We start from the raw sequence: 26,694 nt of genomic DNA on the forward strand, positions 1-26,694 counted from the left end.
AAGGCCCTGAGCCAGGAAAAACCCTGGCATGTCCAGGAAACTGAAACATGATCCAGGTACGTGGAGCATTTTGAGAGAGAAGAAAAGGAGGCTCAGAGAAGACACTAGATCATGCAGGACCTTGCAGGCCATGACAAGGAGTTCAGATTTCACCCTGTGCACCAGGGGAAGTGCCCAAATGACATATACTGACTGACCCATAGTCTAGCACAGAGCTTGTCACACGGAAAGGGAGCAGTAAAAGGTTGTGGAACATCCGAGTAAACAGAGTCAAACTAGATTTCCAAAAAGATGGAAACTGCTGGCTTTACAGAAGGAAGAGGAAGGCTTCAGCCTTTGCCCATGAGGAAGAGCAAACAGTTTTGCCTAATCCAAATTCATTTTCATGCCTCTCTGCCTAAGAAGCACATGGAGCCCCTGAAATCCACAGGCACATCACAACAGAATAATTTCGGTGATCATTATCAAATGCCTCTATTCAGAAAAGCTCAGAAGACTGTATTAGCACACTTGAATGTTTATGAAATGACACTGTGCCATAATGAGGGGCTGAAAATATTAAGATGAGAAGTAAGGGTTGCTCCCTCCAGGGGAAAGCACAGCATGGTGGGAAAAGCAACAACGTCACCCGGCTGCGGGGAACCTTGGTTTTCCGATTTGTGAAATGGGAGGGTAGCAGCAAAGACTTAAAATGTGTGATCAGTTAATAAGGGGCCCAAAGGCATTTAATAATGTTTATCATTCATTTCTCCATTAAAGAAACACTTAAAAGCTATCTGCCCATTCATTCGTGTGTCCATCCAACAAGATGGCATTTCGTACATACTGTGCATAATGCACGGAATTAAGCACTAAGGATGAAGCCGGGACTAAGACTGTCATGGTCCCTGTTCACATGGAACTTCGCCTCTGGGGATACAATGTACACTGAACAAATAACATCAGCTGTGATGCGTGTCCCAGAGGAAAAGTGCAGGGTGCCAGGGGGACCATCTGCAGAAAGAGCTGACCAAGACCAGAGCATTCTCAGGAGTGAGGCACGAGCTGAGATACCGAGGGCAAGTTCAAGAGAACGGGGTGGAGGAGTAGGTTCTCCAGACAATGCCAATCCTATGTGAGTCCCTGAGGCAGGAAAGGGTCCAGAACATTCTGGAAATGGACAGAAGCCAGGGTAAAGGAAGCACAGCAGGGAATGGGACCTGGGGAGGCTGGACCAGCTCTGCAGGGCCTTGGAGGTCATTGCAGGGCATCGGACTTTTCTCTCAGAGCCAGAGGAAAGCCTCAAAAAGATTCTAGGCAGAAGGTGGGTGGGGACAATGAAAGGAAGAGGTGACATGAACAGGCCTACCTTTTAGAACAGTTTCTGGCTTCTGTGCAGAGTGGGTTAAAGTCATAAGAGGAAGCCAGGAAGCCTGTGTGAGACTTCTGGTGACCCAGGCGAGATGTGACAGTGGCACCAGGGCAGAGGTGGCAGAGAGAGAGAGGTGTGCAGACTTGAGATGGGCTCAGGAGGTGAGGAGGCAGGACGGAGTGACTGTCAGGAAGGGCAGGGAAGAGGGACGTGGGACCCTTGGGTTTCTTGATCAGCACCTGAGTGATGAAGTGGCCTTCTGAGACAGGGAGCACTCGCGTGTGAGTAGATGGAGATGAGTCAAGGGTTCAATTTGGGACAGGTTGAGTCTGGAGGGCTACAAGACCCTACAGGGCTTCCAGTGGGCTAAAGAGCATGTGTGTGCATACACACACACACACACACACAACACACACACGTGCACACTATAAAATCTGAATTAAGTAGGCTGACATCAAAGATGGCCATGCAGAGCACAGCAGACTCTCAGGGTTAATACAGCTGGAAAGAGTATAGAACAAGTCTGAAGACCGCCAACATTTAATGGCCTGAGAAAGCAGACAGAGGACACTAAGAAAGAGCACCAGGAGGAGCTGGTAAAAAAAAAACTAGAGGGTGTGTGGGTTAAAGGGAGGAACCATAGAGAATGGCCTATTTCTCCAGCAACCAACTATCTTTACAACTGTACTTACCAGGGACCACGTTATCCAAAGAGGTGGTCTTAGAGGTCCCAGGGTTGCAACTCTTCCTGGCTGACGTCACCAGGTAAGCCTCTTCGAGGTTCAGCTCACGCAGGCATGCCCCACCCTAAATGTGTTCACCCTGCATTTATACCTCCTCCAGGTGTGCCTCCCCTAGAATACATGAGGTGTAACACTCACAGTCCTACCTCAGGCAGGCATCCATCAGGAATGTACATTAGGTCTTCAGCCCCTGGCTAAGGATAAACTTGGCACTGAGGATGTCAGAACCTCAACTTTATGAGCAACATCTGGACTGTAGAAATTTCCCTGCATAAATGCAAGCTGCGTCTATGTGATCTGATAGGAGAGAAATGACCTCAATTCTTCAGAAGCTCTTTCTTCCCCTAAAATCCCACTGCAGTCAGGCTCTCACACAAAACCCAGCGATGCCCCCACTTACAGCTAATGCTTAGAATCTCAAAGTGAAAAGTTTCCTGAATCCGGGTGACATATGATTTCTACCATATCCCTAAGAATCCACTCAGCCTTGGTTTGCATGCTTCTGGAGATGGGGAACTTACTACCAGCAAAGTGATCTACTGCCCTCTCAGGCAGCTCCATCCAGAAGAAAGTTTCCCGCCACAAGTCATCATCAGAGCTGTCGTCACAGTCTCAAACACAGCTGGTCACATACCTGTGGGCACCGCAGGGTCCAGCATTGGCTTCTCCCACGTGTTGATCTGCTCCCAGGTAAACCCATTGGTGCCCAGGGCCACGCTATAGCCACAGTTGCTGTAATGCTCATCAAAGGAACAGCCACCTGCAAACAAAAGAGATACGGGTAAATATATCCTTGAGTCTGAGGCTTGGTTCATTACCCCCGTCTCATCGGCTCTTCATTTACAGCACTGAATTTTAAACTCTGGAGAAGGTTTTAAAAAAAAGGCAAGCAAATTGGATTTTTATATTTGCTTTGGTGCTCTCAGGAAAGACATTGGCATCTGCAGGCCCCCCTATTTAAAAAAGTTAATAAGGCTACTTACATTGATTTCAATCTTCCTTCCTGAGAAAGTAAACAACAACGTCTCATTCTAAGTAGGAAAAATGAATGCCAGGGCATGCCTCTGTAATTGCTTCCTGCAGCATTGAGAGATGCTTGCAAGGCAGTGGGGAGGGCACTAGCTTCCGAGTCTTGCAAAACTAGACACGAATCTCAGCTTTGCAAAGTTGGGTCAGCTCGGGCCAGATGCTGCACCATCTGTGTCTCAGTTTCCTCACCTGGAACGTGGAGGGAACGATCCACTCGACAGAAATACCAGGAGGACTAAATGGAATAACATATGAAAAGTAACTGGTACAGAATAAATTCTCAACACCCACTTCCTTCCCTATAAAAGCAGTTTTCATGGAGTAAAAGTCAGATTCGTGAAGAATTAGACAGTCGTGCACCTGGAAGATACTAAAGTCAAGGCTGACAGTGTTTAAAGCATCTCCCTTAAAGTCCAAGCCCTCCACCACCCACCACTTTACAATGAGCTGTGTCAAGTTGACTTTACTGAGCATACGCTGTGGGCTCTAAGTCCCCTTCTCTAGGTGACACTGAGAGAAACGTGGAGTACAGAACTGGGGCTCCAACTAGGAAATGCTGGTCTGTCCAGAGAAACAGCAGGAGAGTATATCCTTGAAGGTGCGGGGGAAGAAGAGAACTCATTAGGGCTTTGAAGTTCAGGAGCATCTCCAGGGGCATAAAGCAGGAGGAAGAGCTCTCCAGGCTGAGCTGGCAGGATGCGCAGAGGACTGGGGGCAGCACCAGGACCCAGTTTCACACCCCAGTCCACCTTTCCACTGCCCTTGGCTTGTCCCCTTGTTGCTCACATCTCATCACATCACCATCTCCCTTCCTTAAACCCCCACTGGTTCCCCATCACACATCCAAAGGTGTTTCTGATCCATGTACAGAAACCATCCCTTGCCAGCCCTTGCCTGTGTCCACCGCCTCACGTGATATCACCATCGTCTCCATCAGCTACAAAGGACAAAACCCCTTTTCTGAACCCAGACCTGGGATTTCCTCTGAGTGGTGGTGGAAGTCCTGTCGACAGATCTGATACAGAACCTGGTCACAACATTGCTAAAGGAAACCTTTGAGGTCAAAACTTTCTCCACTTTCCTTTCTTGCTGACTATGGAAACCCAGTCTTTAGCACCCAAATGAGTTCGGCTGGGCAAAGGAGGGCTGGACCTATTTTCATACTGCAAGGGTTGGAGCTTGATTTGAGAGTATTAAATTGCTTTGCACTAAAAAGTTACAGGAATTTACAGTACAGACACCTAGAGAGAGACAGAAAGGAGAGGGAGAGAGAGGTCCAAGAAACACAATGTAAAGGAGATACCTGCAGAAGGTGACAGCTGATGAGAAATTTCCTGTGATGGAAAATGACTGATGCCCTGGTAGGAACTAAAATACCTGTGTGCTTTCATTTATTCATTCTTTACTTCACAATTATTTAGTTGAGCTCGTACTGCAGATCCAGCGGAGTACAAGGTGCTATCTATACAGCAGTTTACAAAAGAGACATGGTATTGATCACCGGCAAGAGACAGAGAGGAAACAAGTAAACCAGTAAGTAGTGCACATCTCAGGGTGTGCTATGATGGCTGCAGCTGCGGTGGCTGGGAGGACCCCTAGGATGGAGAGGTCCAGGAAGCCATCCTGACCATGAACTAGAAACAGTTCCCTGTCCTGTGCTGTCATGTCCCTCTGCTACACCCAACTCCTCGGTGAGACCTGGCTACATACAACAGCCATGTGTCACTGGGGCTTTGGGGAACTGAGGGAAGAAGGGCAAGTCCCAGTGTGGGTTGACAAGGGTCAACAGACAAGGAAGGAAGTCCCAAGAGACAAGAAGAAAGGTTAGGCAGATGGCAGGAGAGACGTCATCCCAGATAGAGTGGAGAAGGTTGACTTTTGAAAGGCAAGGACAACTAGCTTCCACTAGACATAAGCTTCAGAATGGCTGGGATTGGCTCTGGCACAGAGCAGGGGATTAATGAGTATCACTGAATGAACAAACCAGTAACTGTGGACGGGATGCCAGACACAGACCCAGCTACAATGCAGTAACAGTGAGCCCACAGCAGTCTCCAAGCTCACCCTGCTCTTTCTGGTTTCATACTTGCCACTTTTACCTAGAAAGCTCCTTCCCTACATTGCCTGTCTGACACATTCCAAACTAGCCTCCCCAAGTCACTTCTTCTATAGACCTTCTCTGACCAGAAGAGCAGAGTGAATGCCACAGGCAGGAGATAATAACACACCATTTAAAGCTTTTTAAATAGTTTCAGCACCACCACTGCCTCACTGGGAGCCCAGCCTGTGGGAGACAAATGGACCAGGTCAACACCACTGACAACAGATCCCGATGTGCTCGAAATGATGAGCGAGGGGAGTCTGCAGCATCTCAAGTGTTCACCCCAAGAGTGGGCAGGTCACCCAAAACTGAGGTCAGCCTCCACGGCTAGAGAGGGAACGTAAAGCCAAGACAATGTTAGGTATATGGCAAACTGTTGACGTCTTCTCTCTTGGGCAGGTAAGAACTTCACATTGCCAGTCCACCTTGCATCGGAGGAAGACCATGTGGTAAACCCCAGAAATGTGTAATAAAGTGATATCCACCATGTGCAAGACTAGCCCATAAAAATAATCTCTTACAAGTAATCCTTCTCAACTACCCTATTGTGAGGACCTTCAAAGATGTATCTGAAGGCAGTGGCATCAAAGAAAGATGTTTAGATGCCTGAGACACTCAATGGAGGAGAACCACCCAGACAGTCGCCTGACCAGTAATACTGTCATTCAACCTACCAGGAGCAAAATGCCAACTTTTCTAGTTTTAATGCCACTGACATCTTAGAGTTTAGTTGTTACCATAGCAGAGCCCTGCACATCCTGACTAATGTAAGAAGCACACTCTCTTGAGCACTTGTTCCATGTCAGACAATATACTAGGCACTGATTACAGATACTATCGCATTTGCTTTCACTTAATCCTCACAACTGAGATAGATTTTTATCCCTACTTTAAGTATAAGATAATTGATGCATTAAAGGGTTAAGTGATCTGCTTAGGTCATATGGAAGGGAAGTGATGGAGGCAAGAAGTTTAAATCCATGGTGACCTAACCAGAGAACCCAGGCTCATTCTTATAGACCAGAGGAAGAATGTATTCCCCAGAAACCAAAGATCAAGACTTTCGCTTACAGAGTGATGAGAGGGCATCAGGCAGATAGTGCTTCCAAAGTGGTTGGGTCTTTTCATTTGAACCCATTCCCTTACTTATTATTCTAGAAACATTTAGTGCAGTTTTTTTTAAAAAAAAGTCTGTGCAGAGACACAGAATTGACAGATATGATTCTTACCCTTACCGAGTTTGCAAAGAACAGGGAAAGACAGCCACACAAACATACACTCAAGGTGCAATGCAAAAAAACACACTTTCATGGAGATATGTTGAAGCTCAAAGGAGAAATTGTTAATAAATTTTACTTAACGGTCTAATTAAGCCAATTCTCTGCTGCTTTCTAGACAAGATTTAGGAGGGCTCATATTATATATTTGGGCACCCCAGCTAATAAATCCCAAGAAAGTTCACAACAATAATTTGCCCCTAGTCTCCTGGATCAGATCAGTCACTCACCAGTCACCTGCCTTCTCCACCCAGTGGTAGGTGGCCTGCTCAGCTGCACCTGAGCTGAGTGCTGACAGGTCCCGCCCCTAGGGGTAGGGACCCACCTCCTCTTCACAGCCACCCCCAGGCACCTTGCTGCCTCCACCTGCAGAGCTCTGGTGACCACTTCAACTCACAGCCAGTGAGCAAACGCCTTTCCCATCTAACAGTCTGCTCTCTGATACTGGGGTCCCACAGCAGCAGACCTTGGCCCCAGTGACCACAGCCCTCTTTACCCTGAGGAAGAGCTGGCTTAAAGTAGAGTTGAAAGCAGCTTCACACTCTTCTTTCAAGCCACTATTTCTTAGGAACAGGCAGACCCAGCTGTCAGTTCTATTCCACTCTGTCAGAATTTATCGTCCCTTAAGGGAACCTCGGTGTCCCTCTCTACAAAAGAGTTTCTAGGAGAGGCCTCTGTCCTGCACCTTATCGCACAAATATGTCCGAACTCCAGGGGTCCACATGGTCCGTGACTTTTCCATGGAGCTCCTGGGCTCCCAGCAAAGCAGGATGCATGGCCAAGGGGTTGTTTTAAGTATCCTGTGCTTTGTGTAGATCAAGAACATAGACCACATTCTCACTGGTCACCATCCTCCCTGTCAACTCTAGTCCAGCCACAGTCAACTGACAAAACACAGAAGCAGGAAGTATACAGCATGATGACAAAAAGCAAACTAAAAACAAGTTTATACTGTATAGCACAGGGAACTATATTCAGTATCTTGCAGTAACTTATGGTAGAAAAGAATATGAAAATGAATACATGCATGTTTCTATATGACTAAAGCATTGTGCTGCATATCAGAAACTGACACCACACTGTAAACTGACCATACTTCAATTAAAAAAAAAAGCAAATAGAGGACAGAAGAAAAAAGAAAAGCAGAACAGAAAGGGTTACGTACAAGTCCACGCTGCAACGTCCTACCCGTCCACCTGCTGAAGGAAGTTACATATTTGGCTCTGAGCTTCCAGAGGCCAAGAGAAAAAGGATAATCTGTTCAGATACTGGATGCTCTGTGTTCATACAATAAAAGCCAAATTGCTCAGGTAAATTACAGTCATTCCAGGTGCTTAGCTCGCACGAGAACTTCACAGGGGTACTGGTAACAGAAATCCTATATCCCGTAATGAACAACGTCTGAAACAGCATCCACACAAGGGGTGCATGGCCGAGTTCATGAGACTATTTCTCATAATCATTCTCCATATAAACTGACAGCATCACCCAAACATACAGTTCAGGAAAAGCAACTCAGTGGAGCCCAATATGATACGGCCTAGAGACCTGCTCTCTGTCATCTGGCTGGACCCAGAGATAAGTTTTAAAAGCAATTCAGGGGAGGAAATATACTTGATAAGTATTTTTTAAGCAATCCTCCCTGAATTTTCCCCCTCTCCATCAACGGATTGAGAAATGGAGTGGTTATGAGCTCCAGACGGTACAGTCTGGCAGCAGACGACACTGCCGCCTGGGTACAGCCCCCTCGCTCATCTGCCTTCCTCATTTCTGGGTCTTCACTTTCTGGTGTGCAAGGTGGATCGGATCACTGAGGACCCTTCCAGGGGTAAAGGCTAAGGATTCCAAAGACTCAGGAAGAACTGGGAACTCTCAGGAGCCACACAGATGCAGAGCCAGGCCTCCAGCCCCAGGACGGGCTACTGAGGGCCACCAAGGGGAGGAGGATGGAGGAAAAGTCGGCTTCCCGTGGACCCACGTCAAACAGTCAAGCCTATGATGCTGAGTCTCACTGCGGCTCCTTTTCCTCTTTCAACAATGACATTTATCCCTCTTGGTGCAATTCCTTGGTGCCCTGACACCTGTAGAGAAGGCTCTGGACCACCACCTCTGCAGGTGTCTGTGGCAGGCCACCTGGGGAACACTTACGGTCAGAGAGACTCCCAAAAGACACTCAGGTGGATGGATGCTCACCTCATCCTGTTTTAAAGAGTAAGCGGTCCCATTTAACTGCTGTCATCTCCATCACTATCATTTTGGAAGAAAACAAAGATCTCATAAACCTACCCCTACCCACACCCCAACCCCCAAATTGGGCTCAGCCTCCAGAGCACATGTCCTGGTTTGAAGAAGACCCACATCATTAGGGGAGGACAGGACGGTGCAGCCACAGGCCGAGCACCCGGCACTACCTCCCTGCACCGGGACAGAGAAGCTGCTTCCCTGGGCAGGTTGAGGTCAAAATGCAGCCAAGGCCCCAGATGCTCTGATGTGAGTCAAGCATAAAAAGTCAACAGAGAAATGGAAAAGTGCAGCAAGGAAACTGGATTCTGAAAATCCATTTGGGTTTGGTAATGTATAGCATATCAGCATCTGTAAGAGAAGTGAAAATAGTGCAGGACACCTACTTCAAGACACATTAAAGCGTAAATAAAGTTTATGGTGCCAATCAGAATTTTTTTTAAACATGAGCTCCTCTTTTGAAAATGAGAGAGAAATAGAATTCAATAAAAATATAAATGTGTCTGCCTCTGCATTTCTCAGATATGATCCTGTGTATTCTTGAGCAGAATTGAGTTCAGAAGAGAAACGAAAGGTTTGCTGGGCTTCTACTATAAGCCAGGCACTGTCCTGGAGCCGTGTAAGTAAGTATTTATACACACACGTCTATGGTAGATGTAAGTCCAACCACCACCACCGCCACTTGCTAAGACAGGGGTAAACCAACTTTTTCTGTAAAGGGCCAGAGAGTAAAGCATTTCACCTTGCAGGTGTACTGGCTTTCTGTTTCTACCCAACAAGTCACCACAAACTTAGGGACTTAAAACAACACACACTTATTATCCCATGGTTTCTGCAGGCAAGGCTGGGCTGGTTCTCTTCTCAGGGCCTCGCAAGGCTGAAGTCAAGGTATCAGGGAAACAGTTTTCCTCTCTGGAGCCCGGGTCATCTTTCAACGTCATGTGGCATTTGACAGAATTCAGTTCCTTGTCGTTATAGGATCAAGGTCCCTGCTCTCTGGCTGGCTTTCATCCAGGGGATACTCTCAGCCCCTAAAAGCCACCCACAGTTCCTGCCACAAGCCCTCTCGTGTCTCAAATCTCTTCCTTTGGACAAAACTCCATCCTTTCTAAGGGCTCATGTGATTCAGTGAGGCCCTCTCAAGATCATCTCCTTTTTGATGAAAGTCAACCTATTTGGGACCATAATTACACCTGCAAAACCTCTTTACCTTCATCACTAACATAAACTAATCACGAGAGTGATATCTAGTCTCTTCATAGTCCCGCCCCAAGGATGGGGATTATACAAGACATGGATACCAGGGGCTGGTCATCTCGGGGACCGATTTGGAATTCTGCCAACCACAGAAGGCCACTTAGTGTCTGTCACTGCAGCTCAGCAAAGCCACAATGGCACAGAAGCAGCCAGAAACAATACAGAAAGATGGGCAGAGTTGTGTTCTAATAAAACTCGATTTACTGACACTGCACTTTGAATTTCCTCTGATTTTCACATGCCACAAAATAATATTCTTCTTTCGATTTGTCTAAACATTTAAAAATGTAAAAGATCAACCTTCCTTGGTGGGCAGAGTAAAAATAAGTGAAGGTCCAGAAATGGCCCACAGGTTGTATAGTTTGCTAACCTTTGCTTTGATGCCATAAAAATTTCCAGTTTTAACACAGTCACAGAAGAGTACCGTGTTTCACCATTTGAGTGTTTGATGTCATGTGCTTTTGATACCTCCTTCCCATTTCTAGTTGTAGATTGTCTTTTCCTTTCCTCCAGGAGGTGGGGAGGGGGGACACATCATCCACTGCTTTCTGAAGCTACACTCCTGGCCTGTAGGATAAAGGCTTGAGAGAAGCACAAAAGCTCCTTGGATTTAATAAGCACTTCACTGACATCACAGCATGTGTTCCTCATGGGCAAGGAGCAGTACTCCCATTTCACAGTCAAGGAAACCAAGGCCAGAGCAGGTGACACTGTCCACACCACACAGTCAATCGGGGGCAGAGCCAAGATTCAAATCAGGGACTCCTTCCTTAGTCAGAAAGTCTGACAACCAGGGCAGATCTCACCTTCTTAGTTCATAGGGGGTGCCCAGTGCAAAACCAAAATGCAAAGCCTTTTGCTTAAAAACTAGTTAAGAAATTTCAAGATGACCATAGCAGAGGATTAAACTAAGCACAGGGCCCTTCCAAGTACCAGGCCGGGTGTGACTGGACAAGTCACATGTCCGTGAAGCTAGCCCTGCTCTGTGGATGCCCACGTCCTAACTATGATGCACCCCAACCCCCAAGTCATCGAGATTCCACCCTCGTGCCGACAAATGCTTTGAAGGCAGGGCAATATCTAAGTGGCTTATTAATCGTGGGCAGGCTATGGTGGGTAGGCGAGTCTTGCCCCCGGAATGAATGTAAACCAGCCTGGCCATAAATTGAATTCCTTTTTGGAATATCTAATTGAATTTGCAGAAGTGTGTGCCAAGGGGGTGTTTAAATAAGTGCACAAATATGATAAGAAGGCCTTCACACCATTATATCTAATTCAGTAAGCAAAAATAATGGCAGGGCACGTTCCAATTAGTGTTTGATTTATTTGCTTTAACAAATCCAATTAGTAGAATGTTTTATAAAGTCATCCAATGTCAAACACTCATGGACTCAACAGATAGAAACAATACTCCTAATAGGAAAAAAAATGTTTTAAACTCTTTGAACAGTGAATTTATTATAAATAAGATGATGTCTCTCTGATGGCTTGGCCATTCCCCAAGGACCAGAGAAACAGTGTCTGATCTGTTCATTTGGTTCTTTCTCCCAGAGATGCTGGGAGGCAACTCAGGTTAATTTGGCCCATTATAATAAATCCAGGAAGGAAAACAACAAAGGTGGAAGTTAGCAAAGGGACTTCAAGGGAGAAAAATGCACTTGCTGCTGGGTGTCTTCTAGACCAGAGACGTGTTCCGACTTCCAAGGCAGTGGAGCAGGAAAAGACAGGAGTAACAGAAACAGCAACTATCTAGAACCTGATTCCAACACCCTCAAGCCCTTTCCAGGCTCCAGTTTCTCTCCCTGTGAAGCAGAGAATTCAAGGAGATAACCGGCCCTCGGGCACGCCCACCTTGAGTAGAGGGTGATGGGCTCTGACCAGGGAGACTCCACATCCCAGGGGTTAAAGGTGTGGCCTCTGAAGCCCGCATCCCAGCTCTGCTATTTCTTTTTTTTTTTTTAACTGTGTGACCTTGACCAAATTATTTAACCTCTACGTGTCTCAATTACTCCGTCTGTAAAATGAGGATAAGCATAGTCCCCATCTCCTGGGGTTGTTATGAGGACTGGGCAAATTTAATATCTGTAAAGATCTGGAACAGTGCCTGGCACACAGTAGGTGCCAAGTATTTGTTAAATGAATATTTAATCCCAGGGTACGAATTAGAAACAGGAAAGACAGCCATGCTACATGCGCTCATCTTGCATAATCTCAACAAAACATTTTAAGCAAACTATCTGGGCTGGTCCACCACATCTTGTAAGAGTCAGCAGTGCCTAGTGTGATAAGCTATTGACACACACTGTCCATCCCAACCTTATTCACCACTTACCACTGTGTGACCCTGGGCCGTCACCTAACCTTGAGGGTCTCCCCACGTAACACAGCAGTAAATTAAACTCTCTGGAAGGGCACTCGGATTTCTGACCCTAGGAGACGGTGACTGTGTCCTCCATCCTGTCACCTGGCTACACCTGCAGGGACACAAGGAGGGCCAGGTGTCCCCTGGAAATAAAAGCCTCTGTTTGGACCAGCTTCTCTGCAGGGTCTGCCGCAGGCTTCAGTCTGGCGCATCTGTATGTCGTACAAGAAGAGGACACAGTGGGACGAGGTAGGTGGATTTCCGTCTTCTCACGCATGCCAGCCCTCCCAGGCTCCGGCGTGCACACAGACAGGAGAGAGCACGGAGGAGGGCCGGCTGCTCTGCCCTGGGCAACACTGCAACAGATGCTGCCGCGCACCGTGACCAGCAGGGAAGGGCCAAGGGGTCAGGGCTCAGCTTCAACCTTCCAGGAAGAGGATGAGGGGCGGCGGTGGGGAGAGCAGTCACCTCCAGTTAAAGTGAAGATGGCTCAATGTGGAGACCAGCTGGAGAGCCCACCAGCCTGAACAGAAGCCCCACCCAAGCCAGCAAGTCTGCTTCCCCTCCCAAACACCCCAGGAGCAGATTCAGGGATTCCGCTACTCTCCCACATTTCAAGAGGGAAGGGATCATTTGGCCCCGCTCCTCATTTTACAGGTGGGGAGACAGGCATAAAAAGGACAAGGCTGCAAAGAGAGGGGTGCAGAGCTGGGATGCAAGCCAGCTCTCCTGGCCCCAAGCCAGAACTCTGCCCACTCAGAAGCCAGAATAGCATCTTTCATCTTTTCTCACACAACGGCTGTGTCTTTTTCATTTTCAGTTTTGAGGGAGCAGTGAAAGAAAGAGATGGCCAGGGGTCATAACCCATGTCAGGGACACTCAGATCTGCCGGGAAAGGGGAGTAAAGGCTTCTTCTCCACAGAAGGAAGGGCTGACACTGCTATCTGGCAGGAGCTGTGTTATTTTCTGAAGGTCTCGGAAGCCCAAGCCAGCTCTCGGTGGCCTCAGGATCTTTGCACTGCTGTTCCCTCTGCCTGGAATGCTCTCGCCCTAGAGCTTCACATGGCGTCATGTGGCTGGCTCTGGACATCTTCCACATCAAAAATCAAATGCTGCCTCTCAGAGAAGCCTCTCTGAACATTTTGTGAGAAGCAGCCTCCTTCCTCCCCCCGTTCTTCTCTGTTGTACCATCTTGCTTCCACTCACTGGGGCTGTTGCTCATGCCCCCTGAGTAACCCTGGAATTGTTCATTTACTCGCTCACTTATTTATTTTCTATCTTCCCATCACCAGGCTGAGTTTGCCAGGGCAGGAACTATGTGTCTGTGTTCTTGGCCACTGACTCCTCAGGACATGTCAAAGAGCCCAGCACTGTGATGCCTGAGAGCCTGAGGGAAGCTCCACAGATGCCCCACGCACCAAGGAAGGGAGTGTGGTACAGCGTCGGGAGTGCAGGACGTGGCACCAGAGGATGACGCCCGGCTTGGCTCTGGCACTTTCTCTGGGGCCTCGGGTGGGTCAGAGAAGATCTCATGCCCCCATCTCCTCATCTGTGAAGTGGGAATAATAATAACAGCAGGTGGCATTTACTGAGTGTTCGCTACGTGCTGTGCACTGTGCTGAGCCACGTCCACGAATCTCCTCATTTAATCCTCAGGGAGCCCCATGGTATTGGTACTGTTACTGCCCATGCTTTACGCACGATGAAACTGAGAACCAGCTAAACAACTTGCCCCATGTTTTAGTGGGGAAGCCTGACAATGAAAACACGGAGATAAAAGAAGCAGGTAAGGTACCCACCTTGCCTCATCCCATACCCTCATACTTTGACCGTGGTAAGCACTCAATAAATATATCCACGGAGGAAAGGGTATATAGCTCAGTAGTAGAGCATGTGCTTAGCACACACAAGGTCTTGGGTTCAATCCCCAGTACCTCCATGTACACACACACACACACACACACACACATATACATATACATATACATATATCTACATATATATCTCCATAAGGTGGATACAGAAAATGATCTTTATTGAGCAGCTATTCCTTGCCAGGTAGCAGGCCAATCATTCCACACAATCCCACTTAATCATAACAATCATCTTATGATCCAGAGATTACTCATTCTCCTTATAAAGACAAAGAAACCAAGATTTCAATGAGCAAAGAATCCAGTCCAACTTCCCTACATTTGGGATTCTTACTCTATTTCCCTTCCCCAAAGGCCATTACTCTCTGCTACACGACACCGTGCTGACAAAAGCCCCAGAAACGTTCAGGACTAGCTGACAGATACTGGTTTATGAACTCAGTTTTTATATGTATATTAACATTTAATTACATCAAGTAAAAATTCGGGTTCCATGCAGTCCATTAAACTCAATAATAGCCATCTAGCGTTACATAAATCACCAAACTGGTGACTGTGTAGATAAAATATTTACTGAGGTCTGAGTAGTATCCTAAGGAGAGGTGGTGTGAGCCCCCTCAAAATGTGAAGCTTTGGCCAATCTGTCTGTGGTGGGTGGCCAGCTGGGCTCCATCCGCCATCGCCTCTTAAATGGGCATTAAATGTGGAATGAAAGGTTTTTAAGGACAGAGTATAAAGGAGCCTCCGCTAAGCTAAAGCTCATACTACTGGGATGCCACGACTGGGTCGGCACAGTAGAAGTGTGTTCTGCAGTCTCAGGGATGACAGTGTCTCGGGTAACTGCGATCTGAGCTGTGCCAGCATGTCACCCTGTTAAATCACTAGGCTTGTGCATCCTTTTTCCCAAGTGGTGACACTTTGGTTCCCTGCAGAGGTAAATCTCCCAAAGATGGAGGCACCCACAAAGAGGAAGCAGGCACTCACCTAGTAATTAAGGAACTGGCCTTCGATGGACATTCCAGAAAGAGACAGCAGGGCTGTCACTAAGATTCCTAAGAACAAAAAGCAGACCCAGTACCTCAAAGCTGCCGCATCTCCTCCCCACGTCCAGGAGACACAAACACACCTCTCATCTTTGGAACAAGCAGTCAGCCACTTCCAACTCTGTGTACTTTTTTTCTTTTCTCAAATCTGAAAAAGCCCAACGCATAGGATCCTGTGAGTGCAGCCCTGCCAGCAGGACTCCACGTCGGGCTAAAACTCCTTGGGACAGAAAGGAATGTCCAGCAAAGCCATCGCTTGTTAAACCGCATTATAGCTCAGGCCCTCACAGGACAAGAGCGGCCAGGGGTCTGGAAGACTCGGATCCGCCTGGAAGGAAGGAGCCCCAGTTACAGACTTGGCTCTGCCACCAGCTGGCTGCATGACCTTGACCGAGTAGCATTCCCTTTGAAATGAAATCTGGCAGGAAGCTCCCCAGGGTCTCTCTCAGAGCCTCACTGCCATGCCTAAGAAAACACTGGAAAAGGGGAAAGCTTCCAACAGAACTGAAAACAAGGACTCACAATAAAACTATCACTAGCATCTGGAGGAAACGGAAATGGATTTAAACATTCAACTGGCAGACCACTCTTGAGACACCCTTGTTATAATCTGGAAAAAGAAAAGTTAAACCTCACTTGCCTGGAATTCGCTACATGTGTTCCTTCCACACTGTCAATTCTCACTTTCAGAAATGCATAGTTTTTTTTGTTTGTTTGTTTGTTTTAACATTTTTTTATTGAGTTATAGTCACTTTACATAGTTTTTAACAAATAGGAAACCATGTCACTGACCCTCTAATGAAGACTTGTTCCAGGCACCTGGAGTCTCTCCCTTATCATCTCCCACCTACAGTCAGAAAATAAAAACTTCGGGAAAAATAATAACAATTATTACGGTCACAAAAAAGGAAGAGAGAGGAAAACCATGAAAACTTAAGAGAAGACCACTAAAAATTATCTACTCCAGGAATCTACTCCAGGAATTACAGCAATGCTTTTAAAACACTCAGCATCCTCACGGGATGCAGAGACCCAGTCCATCATGAAACAAGAAGAGAAAGCCACAAAGAGACTAACAGAAGATGCAAAGACATTGGAACGGGGGACAGATCTGTGGGTTAATCAAGAATTTCAGGGAAGGAAAGAATGCAAACAGCAGAATCAAAACCAACATTCGTGAGAAAGATGGTGGCATCACAGTAGATTTCTCAACTCTCTGACCTCAACGTTGACAGAAATAAATAAAAGGAAGCAAATGTAGCAAAGAAACCATAAACGCTGAAGCTTACAGAGCTGTTTTTTTTTTTATCATGGACTTAGAGGATGCAAGACATCTTTGGGCCCACCCAAAATGCCAGCAACTTATATACCACGCAACTCTTTCTTGAGAGAATTGCACAGTCTGAGAGGAAGCGGATGGTCTTCTGGAAAACCCAGTGGTGTTTGCCAGTTGGAATGTCAGGGGCTGTGGGAGGTAAGAATCATGGAAAAGAAAGGATGCTCAACTTCGGTGCGCTTTGTCCATCCTGCATCTGCAGCATTTCAAGGCTGTTGTTTCCCTCTCTAACCCCCTGTCCCCAGAGAACCTGCAGCCTCCTGTCACCCGGGGTAGCCCACTGACTGAAAGGCTGAGAGCCAGGAGGCAGAATGAAAGGGGTGAGAAGTGGCAGAATGGTTTTTCAGAAGAGGACCAAAAGCAGCCACAAAATCATGAGGACTGTGTAATTCTTCCCCACGGCTGACACCCTGGCGCCAGGGGAAAGAGTACCCGGCTTGTGAACCACCAGCAGCAAGTGCAATGAACACTTCCCTGAGGGGCAGCTGGCGCGGAGAGCTCTTCCATGCCTAGGGCGCTGGCCGTTAGCAGCTGCACCTCCACCAACGCAGAGAAAAGCAAAACCACATCCCATCCGTGCCCCACAGGGAAGACGGCGCAGCGCATGGGTGAGGGGCCTCTTGGAGCCCAGGCCACGACCATGTGACCTCAGACAAGCCACTCCACCTTTCAGAGTTTCAATTTCCTCATCCGTAAGAAGATACTAATGTTATCGTCCAACCCAGGAGTAGGTCTGAGGGCTGTGGAGCCTGAAGCTTAAACAACTTGGGGAGGGGACATTCTTTAGGGGATAGACTACAAACTTAGAAAGGGGACTATTTATTTGAAATAAGGAAAGAAATCACAACAAATAATAAACTGCTAACAGCCTACAGGTACCACAAACATTGTGCAACCCAGAAAAATAATATCTTTATTAATTATCTTCCTGACAACATTTCCCCTTAACTTCCTGGCTGCATTCCCTCCGATGCTCTCTTCATGACAATAATTTTGCAATATCATTTTTGACAGAGAGACTAGAAACTTCAATAACCCCTCTAGCACGCAGATTGAAATTTGTTTACTATTAATAATACTTTTTAAAAGTTTCCTTCAAGCTTGCAAGTCATTATTTCTATAGTGTCTTGTAAACTTTAAAATTGTGGTCCAATGAGGGGAAACCCCTCACCTTTCTCACTTAACATCAGACCTCTGGCAGGTGATGGGGGTGGGCCGTGGTGGGCAAGATCTGTAACATCCAACAACATTCAGTTACTTTCACACACACAGTCTGGATTTTGCCTTGGGAAGAAAAACACTCAACAACTGTGCTAGGAAATATTGCTATTGCTTTTGTCCGTGGCTTCAGCAAAATACTGTAATTCAGACTTTGGCTCGGTTTGCTAAAACATGCTGAGGCCAATTGGTATTTGAGACTCTTGTTAATTTTCCCATTCCTCTCCTCTTCTTTTCTCCCTTGCAGCTCCCTCCATGCCTCAATCACACCTTTGAACCTCTAAGCGGGGATCATAAAGCTCGTTACCTTATCCCCTTCAATCCCTGCAGGTTGCTTGGTTGATGCTAGTTTTCACCAGAATCCTCAGGCCACATCACGTGACACACCCCAGACCACGGTCCCCAGGATTGCCTAGGAATCCCGCGGCACACTGGAGAGTCTGAAACTGTTTCTATGAGCATCCACTAGAATTTCCTTGATCTCCTCCTAGGAGCTCTCATATAGATGTCTCTCTGCAGCTTCCCGATGGCCTCAGGAGGCCCCTCAAGGCAAGCTTTAAGAAACAGCTCCTGGTCCTGGTTGCCAACATCTGTACACCAGGAATTTGCTAGGAAAGTAGCAATGCATTCGATGGTAGAATCAATGGCAATTTTCGTATCCTACTTTATCATTCCCTAGTTATTTTAGAAATAATAAAGGTTATGTGAGAGAGGAAAAACTCTGTTGTCTTATTGAAAACTTAGGAGAAATAATGTTGATGGAGGGTAGGCGTAAAGGAAACTCATTCCATCTACTCCCCCAGGGAGTCTATACAGTTTGCTCCAGGATCAAACCAAACAGATTGCTGAGAGCAACAAGCTGAGTCTCCACACGGCTCTGAGCCGCTGAGTCCTCCCTTCACTCAGTGGGGCCGTGGTACCCACAAGAGCATCATAAGAAGCCGCCGTACAAAATAAGGATGAAATTGAGGTGGAGGGGATTACAGAACACAAAATCTTCCTTGAAATTACCCACAAAAGAAAATTTTTGCCAATCATGGTGCTCTCTCCAAAAAAAACTAATGTATTTATCTTATTTATCTCTTTGTGAATTTTGGTGTACGAACACACACACACACCCTTATAGATTTCCCAGGGGAATTAAAAGAGACAATAAACATGTACACGTTAGAAAAATTCTGGCACATTTTAAGAGCTAATTATACATTAGCTATCACTCCTGTTACTAGGAGTACAGTGCCTATAAAATGTATTCATAATTTAACAATCCACATTCTAACAAGTTGTAACAGTTGATCTGTAGTAAACAGTGACTATTCTGCTTACCCTAAAGTCACAGATATTCAAAATCCCTACTAGCACCCACGCATTTGACAGCACGGCATCTTTTGGTGTAATTAACATCTGACAGGTGTGTACATTACAGGGGCACCTTCCATCTATTTATTTATACATAAATCTACATATATGCATGTATATGTCAGGTTTATTAACTTTATTCTAATTGCAGAAATAATCCATTTTTACTACAAATAATTTGGAAAAATTTAAGAACAGAATCCCCTCTAAATTTCTCTCTCCAAGAGTCATTGGTGTTCATATCATGATCTATGGACTTTTTCTTTTTTTTTTTTTTTTTTGGTGTGGGGAGGCAATTAGGTTTACTTATTTATTTATTCTTAGAGGAGGTACTGGGGATTGAACCCAGGACCTCATGCATGCTAAGCATGCATTCTACGACTTGAGCTATACCTCCCCCGATCTATGGACTTAGAGGTTTTTTTTTTTCCATTGATAGATATAGACATTTACTTTCTAAAAAACAAAATGGAACCAGAGTGAGCATAAAGCTTTACAACCTGCTTTTAAAGTGCATCACCGTATCAGGAATACATTTCACTCAACATTCTTTTAAAATCTAATTTTAATGGTTGCCATCCTACTAAGCCTATCATTTACTAAACCAAATCCCATTTTCTTATTTTTGTTGTTTTCATAATTTACTATTTATAAAGTAAGGAGATACATCTTAGGACATAGCCACATTTATTTCCTTAGGGTAATTTTCTGGAAGTTGAATTTCCAGAAGCAAAGGGCATGCATAATTTTACATATATAGTCAAACTGCCTTTCCGAACAGCTCTTCCAAGTATACTGCTATCTGCAGTGTGTGATTGCTCACTTCTGCATCCTCACCAGTACTCAGTAGCATTGGTTTTAATCTCTTTCAGTTTAATTAGTGAAGTGCATAGGTCCACTGTTTTCAAGTTATTCAAATACTATGGGAGGGTGAGTGTTTTTCCTAAGTTCAAGCGGCCATTGGCATTCCTTCATTGACTGATTGCCTGCTTATTCTCTTCATTCATCTATGATTGTGCTGTTTATCCATTCTAACTTATAAGTGCTCTTAATAGGTTAAGAACATTAGCCATTTTCTATACTTTCAGTTATAAACATTTGTCTAGTTTCTTTTAACCTCTGAATTACTTTTGCCATAAGGACATTGTTGAGTATAAAGTAAAACCTATAAATCATTTCCTACTCTGGCATAACTCCCCGAATAGGATACCTGACACTTTGGCATTTGATCCTGCAGAAGAAATAAATATTCACCTGTATCAGCTTTCAATTCTTTTACTAAATTATGAGTATATTTAAATCTTTAATCATCTACAAATAACTTTACTGTATGATGTGGCCTCTGAATCTAAGTTTTATGTCTTAAAATACTTTTATTTTTCTAGCATGACTGCATAATCCCTCTACTCCTTAATAACTTATTATATATTAAATGCTTACATATACATGAGTCTATTTCTGAGCTTTCTATCTGTTCCACTGATGTATGTGCCTAAATACATCAGTACCAACACGCTGTAGTTAGTATGGATCTTGAACACGGCAATAAACAATGGTGATGTTAGGGATCAGTTCAGGAAACAGACCGCCTGCGTTTAAGTCACTGACCTACCTCTTACTAGCTAGATGGCCCTGGCAAAGTTTGCTAACGCCTCTGTGCCTTAGTTTCTTCGTTGACACTACATCCACAATAATCATCTCTTTCCCGTAGAATTGTTGTAGACTTGAAAATGAGTTCATGGATATCAAGCACTCAGAGCAATGCCTGACATGCAGTGAGCCCTTAATAAAATGTTCACCATTATATCTGTTTCCTGGGACTGCGATAGCAAAGAACCACACACTGGGCGGCTTAAACAACAGATACGTATTGTCTCACAGTCCCGGAGACCAGAAGTCAGAGATCAAGGTGTTGATAGGGTTGGGTCCTTCTGACAGCTGAGGAAGACTCTGTCCCAGGCCTCTCTCCACCTTCCGGTGGTTTGCCAGAAATCTTTGGTATTCCTTGGCTTATAGATGGCATTACTCCAACCTCTATCTTCACCTTCACATGACATTTTCTGTGTCTCTCCACATTGTTTTCTCTGTGGGCACATCTGTCTCTGTCATAATCTCCCCTTTGCATAAGGTCACCACTCATAATGGATTAGGGCCCACCTAATGACCTCATCTTCTCCTGGCTAAATCTTCAGAGACCCTATTTCCAAATAAGGTCACATTCTGAGGTCCTGATGGGTAAGACTTCAACATATATTATTCTGGAGAACACAATTCAAGCCGTAACAGCCTTGTTCATTTTGAACAATGGCAGCATCAGACAATTCAGTCTTAATATTGGCTTTGATGTCAACGGTGCTAATCTTTCACAGCAAATGAGGACATTAGCTTTAGGTTTAAAAAAGCTTTAGGGTTTTGTTGTTGTTGTTGTTTTTGTATTACAATGACTCCTCTCTCCATTTCTAGTTGACCAAAGCATTTGGTGTGCCGGGTTGCTTGCTAACTTTTAAACCAGAATGGGTGTTGTATTTTATCAAGAGCCTTTCTGAGACTACCGAACTAATCCTATGGTTATCCTGTGGGGATGTATCAATGTGACATACACTATTTCATTTCCTAATGTTGAATTTTCCCTACCTGTCTAGGATAAATCCTATTGCACAGCGCCGTATTAGTCCTTTCACATACTACTGGAGTGGAATTGCGAGTTTTCGTTTTATTGCTTCGATGTGATGGTTGCATCCATCTTCATTTGGGGCACTGTCTGAGACATTCCCTTGACAGATTTCACAACCGGGATTGTTTTCGCTTCTTCAGAAGAGAGATTTGCGGATCAACCCTAGGTGAACCTCTTCAATCTAATCCCATCACCGTATCTCCTAGGAACTACTCTGAAAACAAAGCAGAAGGTCGGCACCTTTCCCCATTCCCAGCCTGGTACACCCTTTTGTCACTGTCAGTTCATTTCAAGGAAGGCAGAGTGATTAGCCAGCTGTGCTCAAAACCCTCTCTCTCCCTCTGAAGTCTGGCCCATTGTACATATTTGTATGAATCACCCATAAAGGTAATGCCACTGGTTCTCTACGGGTCCGTGGAGCCTTAGACTCTAGCTCAAATACCAAACATGGAATACTACTTAGCAATGAAAAGGAACAAACTGTTGACACATGCAGCAACATGGACAAGGATTAGATGCTCTAGGTGAACTGCAAGAAGCTAGAACCAAAATGCTGCATAATGCACATCTCCATTCATCTGACATTCTGGAAGAGCCATGGAGAGACAGAGTAAAATCTGTCACCCCAAGATATGTCTCTTTGGCATGAGGATTCATGGACGCTGATTATTTTTAAGAAACAGAAGACTTGGAAGTCTTTCTTTTTACCTCTCCCTTAGCTACCTAAAGACCTGAGATAAAGGGCTTGTTCCTAGGCAGCCCTGTGACCAGAGACATCTGCAAAGAACGGGGCAAAGGGTGGTGGGGAAACTCGGCTAGGCCTAGAGAACAGAGTCTGCTTGGTGTCCCATTGTCTCCACGTGGCCCAGCAAACTTTTTTTAGCAAACATTTGCTTTTCCATCTCCATGAGAATTGCCTTCCTCCCCTTTGACTCAAACCACTATCCCCCAAGTCCGTTTTTCCTTCAGCTGAAGGTAGTCTTTAAGGCAAGGGCTTCAGCCGTTTTGGCGAGTGACTCGGTTTTCCTGGGTCTCCCCTGCATATATGTTCCTAAGCTTTTGTTTGATTTTCTCCTGTTAAGGTTAGTTTCATCCTTAGAGCAGTCAGAAGAACCTGGAAGAGTAAAGGATTTATCTTCTTCCTTAACAGTCTAAATTATAGGAAGCACAAATGGATCAGGGGTTACTGGGAGAAAAAAATATATTAATAATATTTAAGGAGTTATTCACTTAGAAGGGTATAAGTGAAACAAAACTGGCTCCAAGGGGATCATTACGAAAGCCAGTGATGAAGGGTCATTATGTTACTCTATGGTACATGTTTGAGGTCTTATAAAACATACACTTAAAAAAAAAAAAAAACAAGCACAGGGGACCAAATCTGTGTGAGGCAGGGGCTTGGGAAACATGGCCTTGGGGCACCCTTTCTGACTTTTAGCCCTTAGCCCTCCCTCAATGGCCCACTTCACGAGTGTGCTACCCACTGAGTTAATAAGCCAAGAGAAGGGAAGGAAAAGAGGGAAGCAATTGAGGAAACAAAGGCAAACCTTGGCCCGTCCAAGCAAAATGGCTATGCTGATGATTTTGTTAAAGCCAAGAGAAAACCATTCCCAGGATTGCAGTTTTTGCCATTTTAGGGCCTCTCTGGGAGTTCAACTGCAATGCTCAATATGCTTCAAAATCTGAGCTTCTATTAAAAAGTTGACAGCATGGCTGAGAGGTACCCCTCCACCCCCACCCCCACCCTGGGATGCACTTAGCACCTCTCAGACCTGGCCCAGCCATGGTTAAGACCTGTGGGTCTCTTCCCCAACAGCAGATCTCTGAGCTCGAAGGCTCTCTGCAAGCTGCCTTCTTGGTGTGCTCTTTCACCTCCCATTTCCAATTTCAATTTCTTTCTTCCTTCCAGGTTCCTACCCAAGGCCTGGCTGCTTCCCAGCCTAGGCAGGCTGCCCAGGGACTGATATGGCTGCATCCTCAGGGTGGGGGCCAGACCCACCCCCGCGTGCTCTGCTCCGCGCAGGGCTGCGTAGCTGTGTCAGTGGGTCCCCATGATGTTTCAGCAGGGGAGGCAGCTGCCTGAAGTGTACTCCTCCCCATGTGTCTGCAGCTTTACTGCAGGAGACAGACAAATTGCTGTTGTTTTTTAAAAGCCATTTCCCTCACTGGGAGTGACTTGTTACCAAAGGGAAATCTCAGAAAAGTTACATAATTAACCAGGGAAATCACATGGGTTCTGGCCTTCCCATCAATCCAGAACGGAGAGGCATTCTCCTATGCTTAGGGGCTTGCCAGGGGAGGCAGGTATCACTATCCCCACTTTATTGATAAGGAAACTGCCTCTGGAAGTCATCCAACTGGTGAGGAACGAAGCTAACAAGCTAATGTTTGGTGCTGGTTGTGGTGGGTGGGTGGGAACGGTTAATGCTCCCCTTCATCCTCCCCGAGGGTGGGGAAACTGCGCATCTGATTGGTAAGCCGGCCACGGGGCTACTTTTCACTAGCAGGCAGGGTCCCGTGTCTCAGACGTGCAGCTCTCTACTTCTGCCCACCTGAGCGCAGACACAAGTCCTCAGCCCTGCTCTTCCCTGTCCTACTGCCCAGTTTGTTCCGCCTCCCAGTTCAGGTGCAGTAAGCTCACCTGGGCAGGGTCCAGCACCATCATTCTCTCTCTCTCCTGGGGACCAGCAGTGAGAATTAAGCCATTGTCACCCACACATGCCCCAGGGCAAGTGGCGAGTCAGGACAGAGCTCTGGTGGCAATGTTGAGCTCTACCTGAGCCCTGTGCTCCTGGAAAGCAGCTAGCGGAAATCAGTCCACCCCCTTCCTTCTGTATTCAGGGATCTATGTAGTACAAAGACCCACCCCCTGCCCACGTGGCTTAGATAAGACTTGGGAAGTCCCCTCCGCATACCTGTGACAAAGCCAAACATAGATCCCACAAATTCCCATTCTCTGCCAGAGACATGATCAGCTGAACTGTTTATACCTACTGATCAATCTGGACAAAATACCCACAAGCTTGCTCCTTTCCTCCCACTGGGCCCTTCCAAGGATCGACTGATGGCAAAGAATAGTATTTCCTGCTCGTTTAAGGGACCAGGCCACCTGCTCACCCTGCCCACCACAACCATTCTGTCCACTGCAATAGTCCTTCTCCTTGGACTACAAATGTCCCCCTGGGTAAACCCCTTACTACTGTCCAACTTCCAGGCTTTTTTCTTTGACACTGTCCTCAGAGGGAAGGAAGATGCACCCTAACTCCCACTTGAGACTTCAAGCTTGTAAGACATGCTGCAGTGAGGGGTCAGAGAGCGCCTGCTCGGATTAAAGGAACTGGTACTTGCTTCCAGGTTTGTGTGCGTGTCTTCTGTGGGGGTCCTTGGTAGGACCCCAAAGCATGTCTCAACGGCATACTGATCATTTTGAATTAAGTTACTCAAGAAATGGCCAATGCAAGAGGTACACTCTGACCCTCCTCTCTCCATCTCCTTGAAAGCAGGAAATAAATCTCTCATGTGAAAGGTGCCTTTCCTGCATCTAGAAAGGACACCCTTATCACCAGAAATAGGAAATTGAGGCCGAGAAGCCTATATAAACAAGCCTTGTTACTTCTTTAATTTACTACCCCAAGCCCTAACTCTGTTTACATTCTTCACTAAGTACCCAAAACCTAAGTTTCTTTGTCCTGTCGGTTTCTCCCGAATTCATTGTTTCTTTGTCTAAAAAGTGTAAAAGCTGCCTGCTTTGGCCACTTCTTAGGTCCCATTCCTACGAGAGCTCCGTGTGCATGATTGCAACTTGTTTCCTTTTCTCCTATGAATCTGTCTCGTGTTGATTTCATCATTAGTTCAACCATAAGAGCTCAAAAGGGATTGAGAGGGAAATTTCCCCCTTTCCAACAACTCCACCAGGTAGACCTCCAAGGCAAGGTGAGCAAGAAGAATCTGAACTCTGTCTGTCTCCCCCTTCTGTTCTCTTTCTGCTCAACCCCAAGGGAGGCCCTCTCCTCTCATGCCGCACCACTCACCCTGAACAGCAAAGCAGATTTCGCAAGGCAAGGCACATGAGCTGCTCCCATCTCTCAGGGACCGAGGGGGTGACACCAGGAGACAAAGCAGACACACAAAAGCTGATGTTTCTCCTATGCATAAAACAAAATGCTTCTGGAGACACGTTCTCCTCTGTGAGCTGCAGGGGTACCCACCATCCTTCCAGCCCCTTCAGCTAGGGTCTCCCCAAGAAAGACATCAAAGGATACCCTCTGATTTGGCCAAGCAGCTGGAAATTTAAACAGCACCTATCTTAAGAAACACAACTGCTGGTTGGGGGAGAGGGGGTTGTGTGGGAAAGCTATGTGACTGAGGGTGGCTAGACTCCGCTAGCTGAGATCCCTCTGAGGACTGAACCTTGATCTCCAGACATATGACAATGGAATTATGAGACCAGGGCTCAAAGGCATGAGAGTTACAGCTGGTCTGTGGGGCCACAGCGGAGATCAGCAGCTACAAAAAACCAAGACCAGGAGGCCAAGTTCTGAACTTTTTGATAAACAGGGGTTATATGTGATTCCGATCTGGTTAGAAGTAACATCAAATCCATGAAACATTTTGCAGTGCACACCATGTGCCAATCCCTGCGCTAATTGTTTTTACCAACATTATCTCATTAAATCCCACCCCACAACCAAAAATGAGTAAATAAAATCATTTGATTTAAAGTTACAGAGCCTTAATACTAAAATAGATCAGGAAGACCTTAGAATTGCCACCATGACATGCAGAATGCCTTCCTGGTCCACTCATCTGCAGAGTTATTTCTTTTTTGT

At 45.9% G+C, this 26,694-nt stretch overlaps 1 protein-coding gene across 17 annotated transcripts in view; it reads right to left on the reverse strand.

The window, feature by feature from the left end:
* PTPRT (protein tyrosine phosphatase receptor type T) overlaps positions 1-26,694 on the reverse strand; it is a 1,148,549-nt gene that overhangs the window by 707,112 nt on the left and 414,743 nt on the right. For all 17 annotated transcript variants that reach the window (XR_012061742.1, XM_072944247.1, XM_072944255.1 and 14 more), the window contains exon 3: positions 2,729-2,854. Coding sequence is in view for 16 of the 17 variants with exons in the window: in XM_072944247.1 (XP_072800348.1) it covers positions 2,729-2,854 (126 nt within the window). In the remaining variant the exon portion in view is untranslated. The remainder of the gene's footprint in view (positions 1-2,728; positions 2,855-26,694) is intronic.

The sequence above is a fragment of the Vicugna pacos genome, chromosome 19 (assembly GCF_048564905.1).
Source record: "Vicugna pacos chromosome 19, VicPac4, whole genome shotgun sequence".
Classification (NCBI taxonomy): Eukaryota; Metazoa; Chordata; class Mammalia; order Artiodactyla; family Camelidae; genus Vicugna; species Vicugna pacos.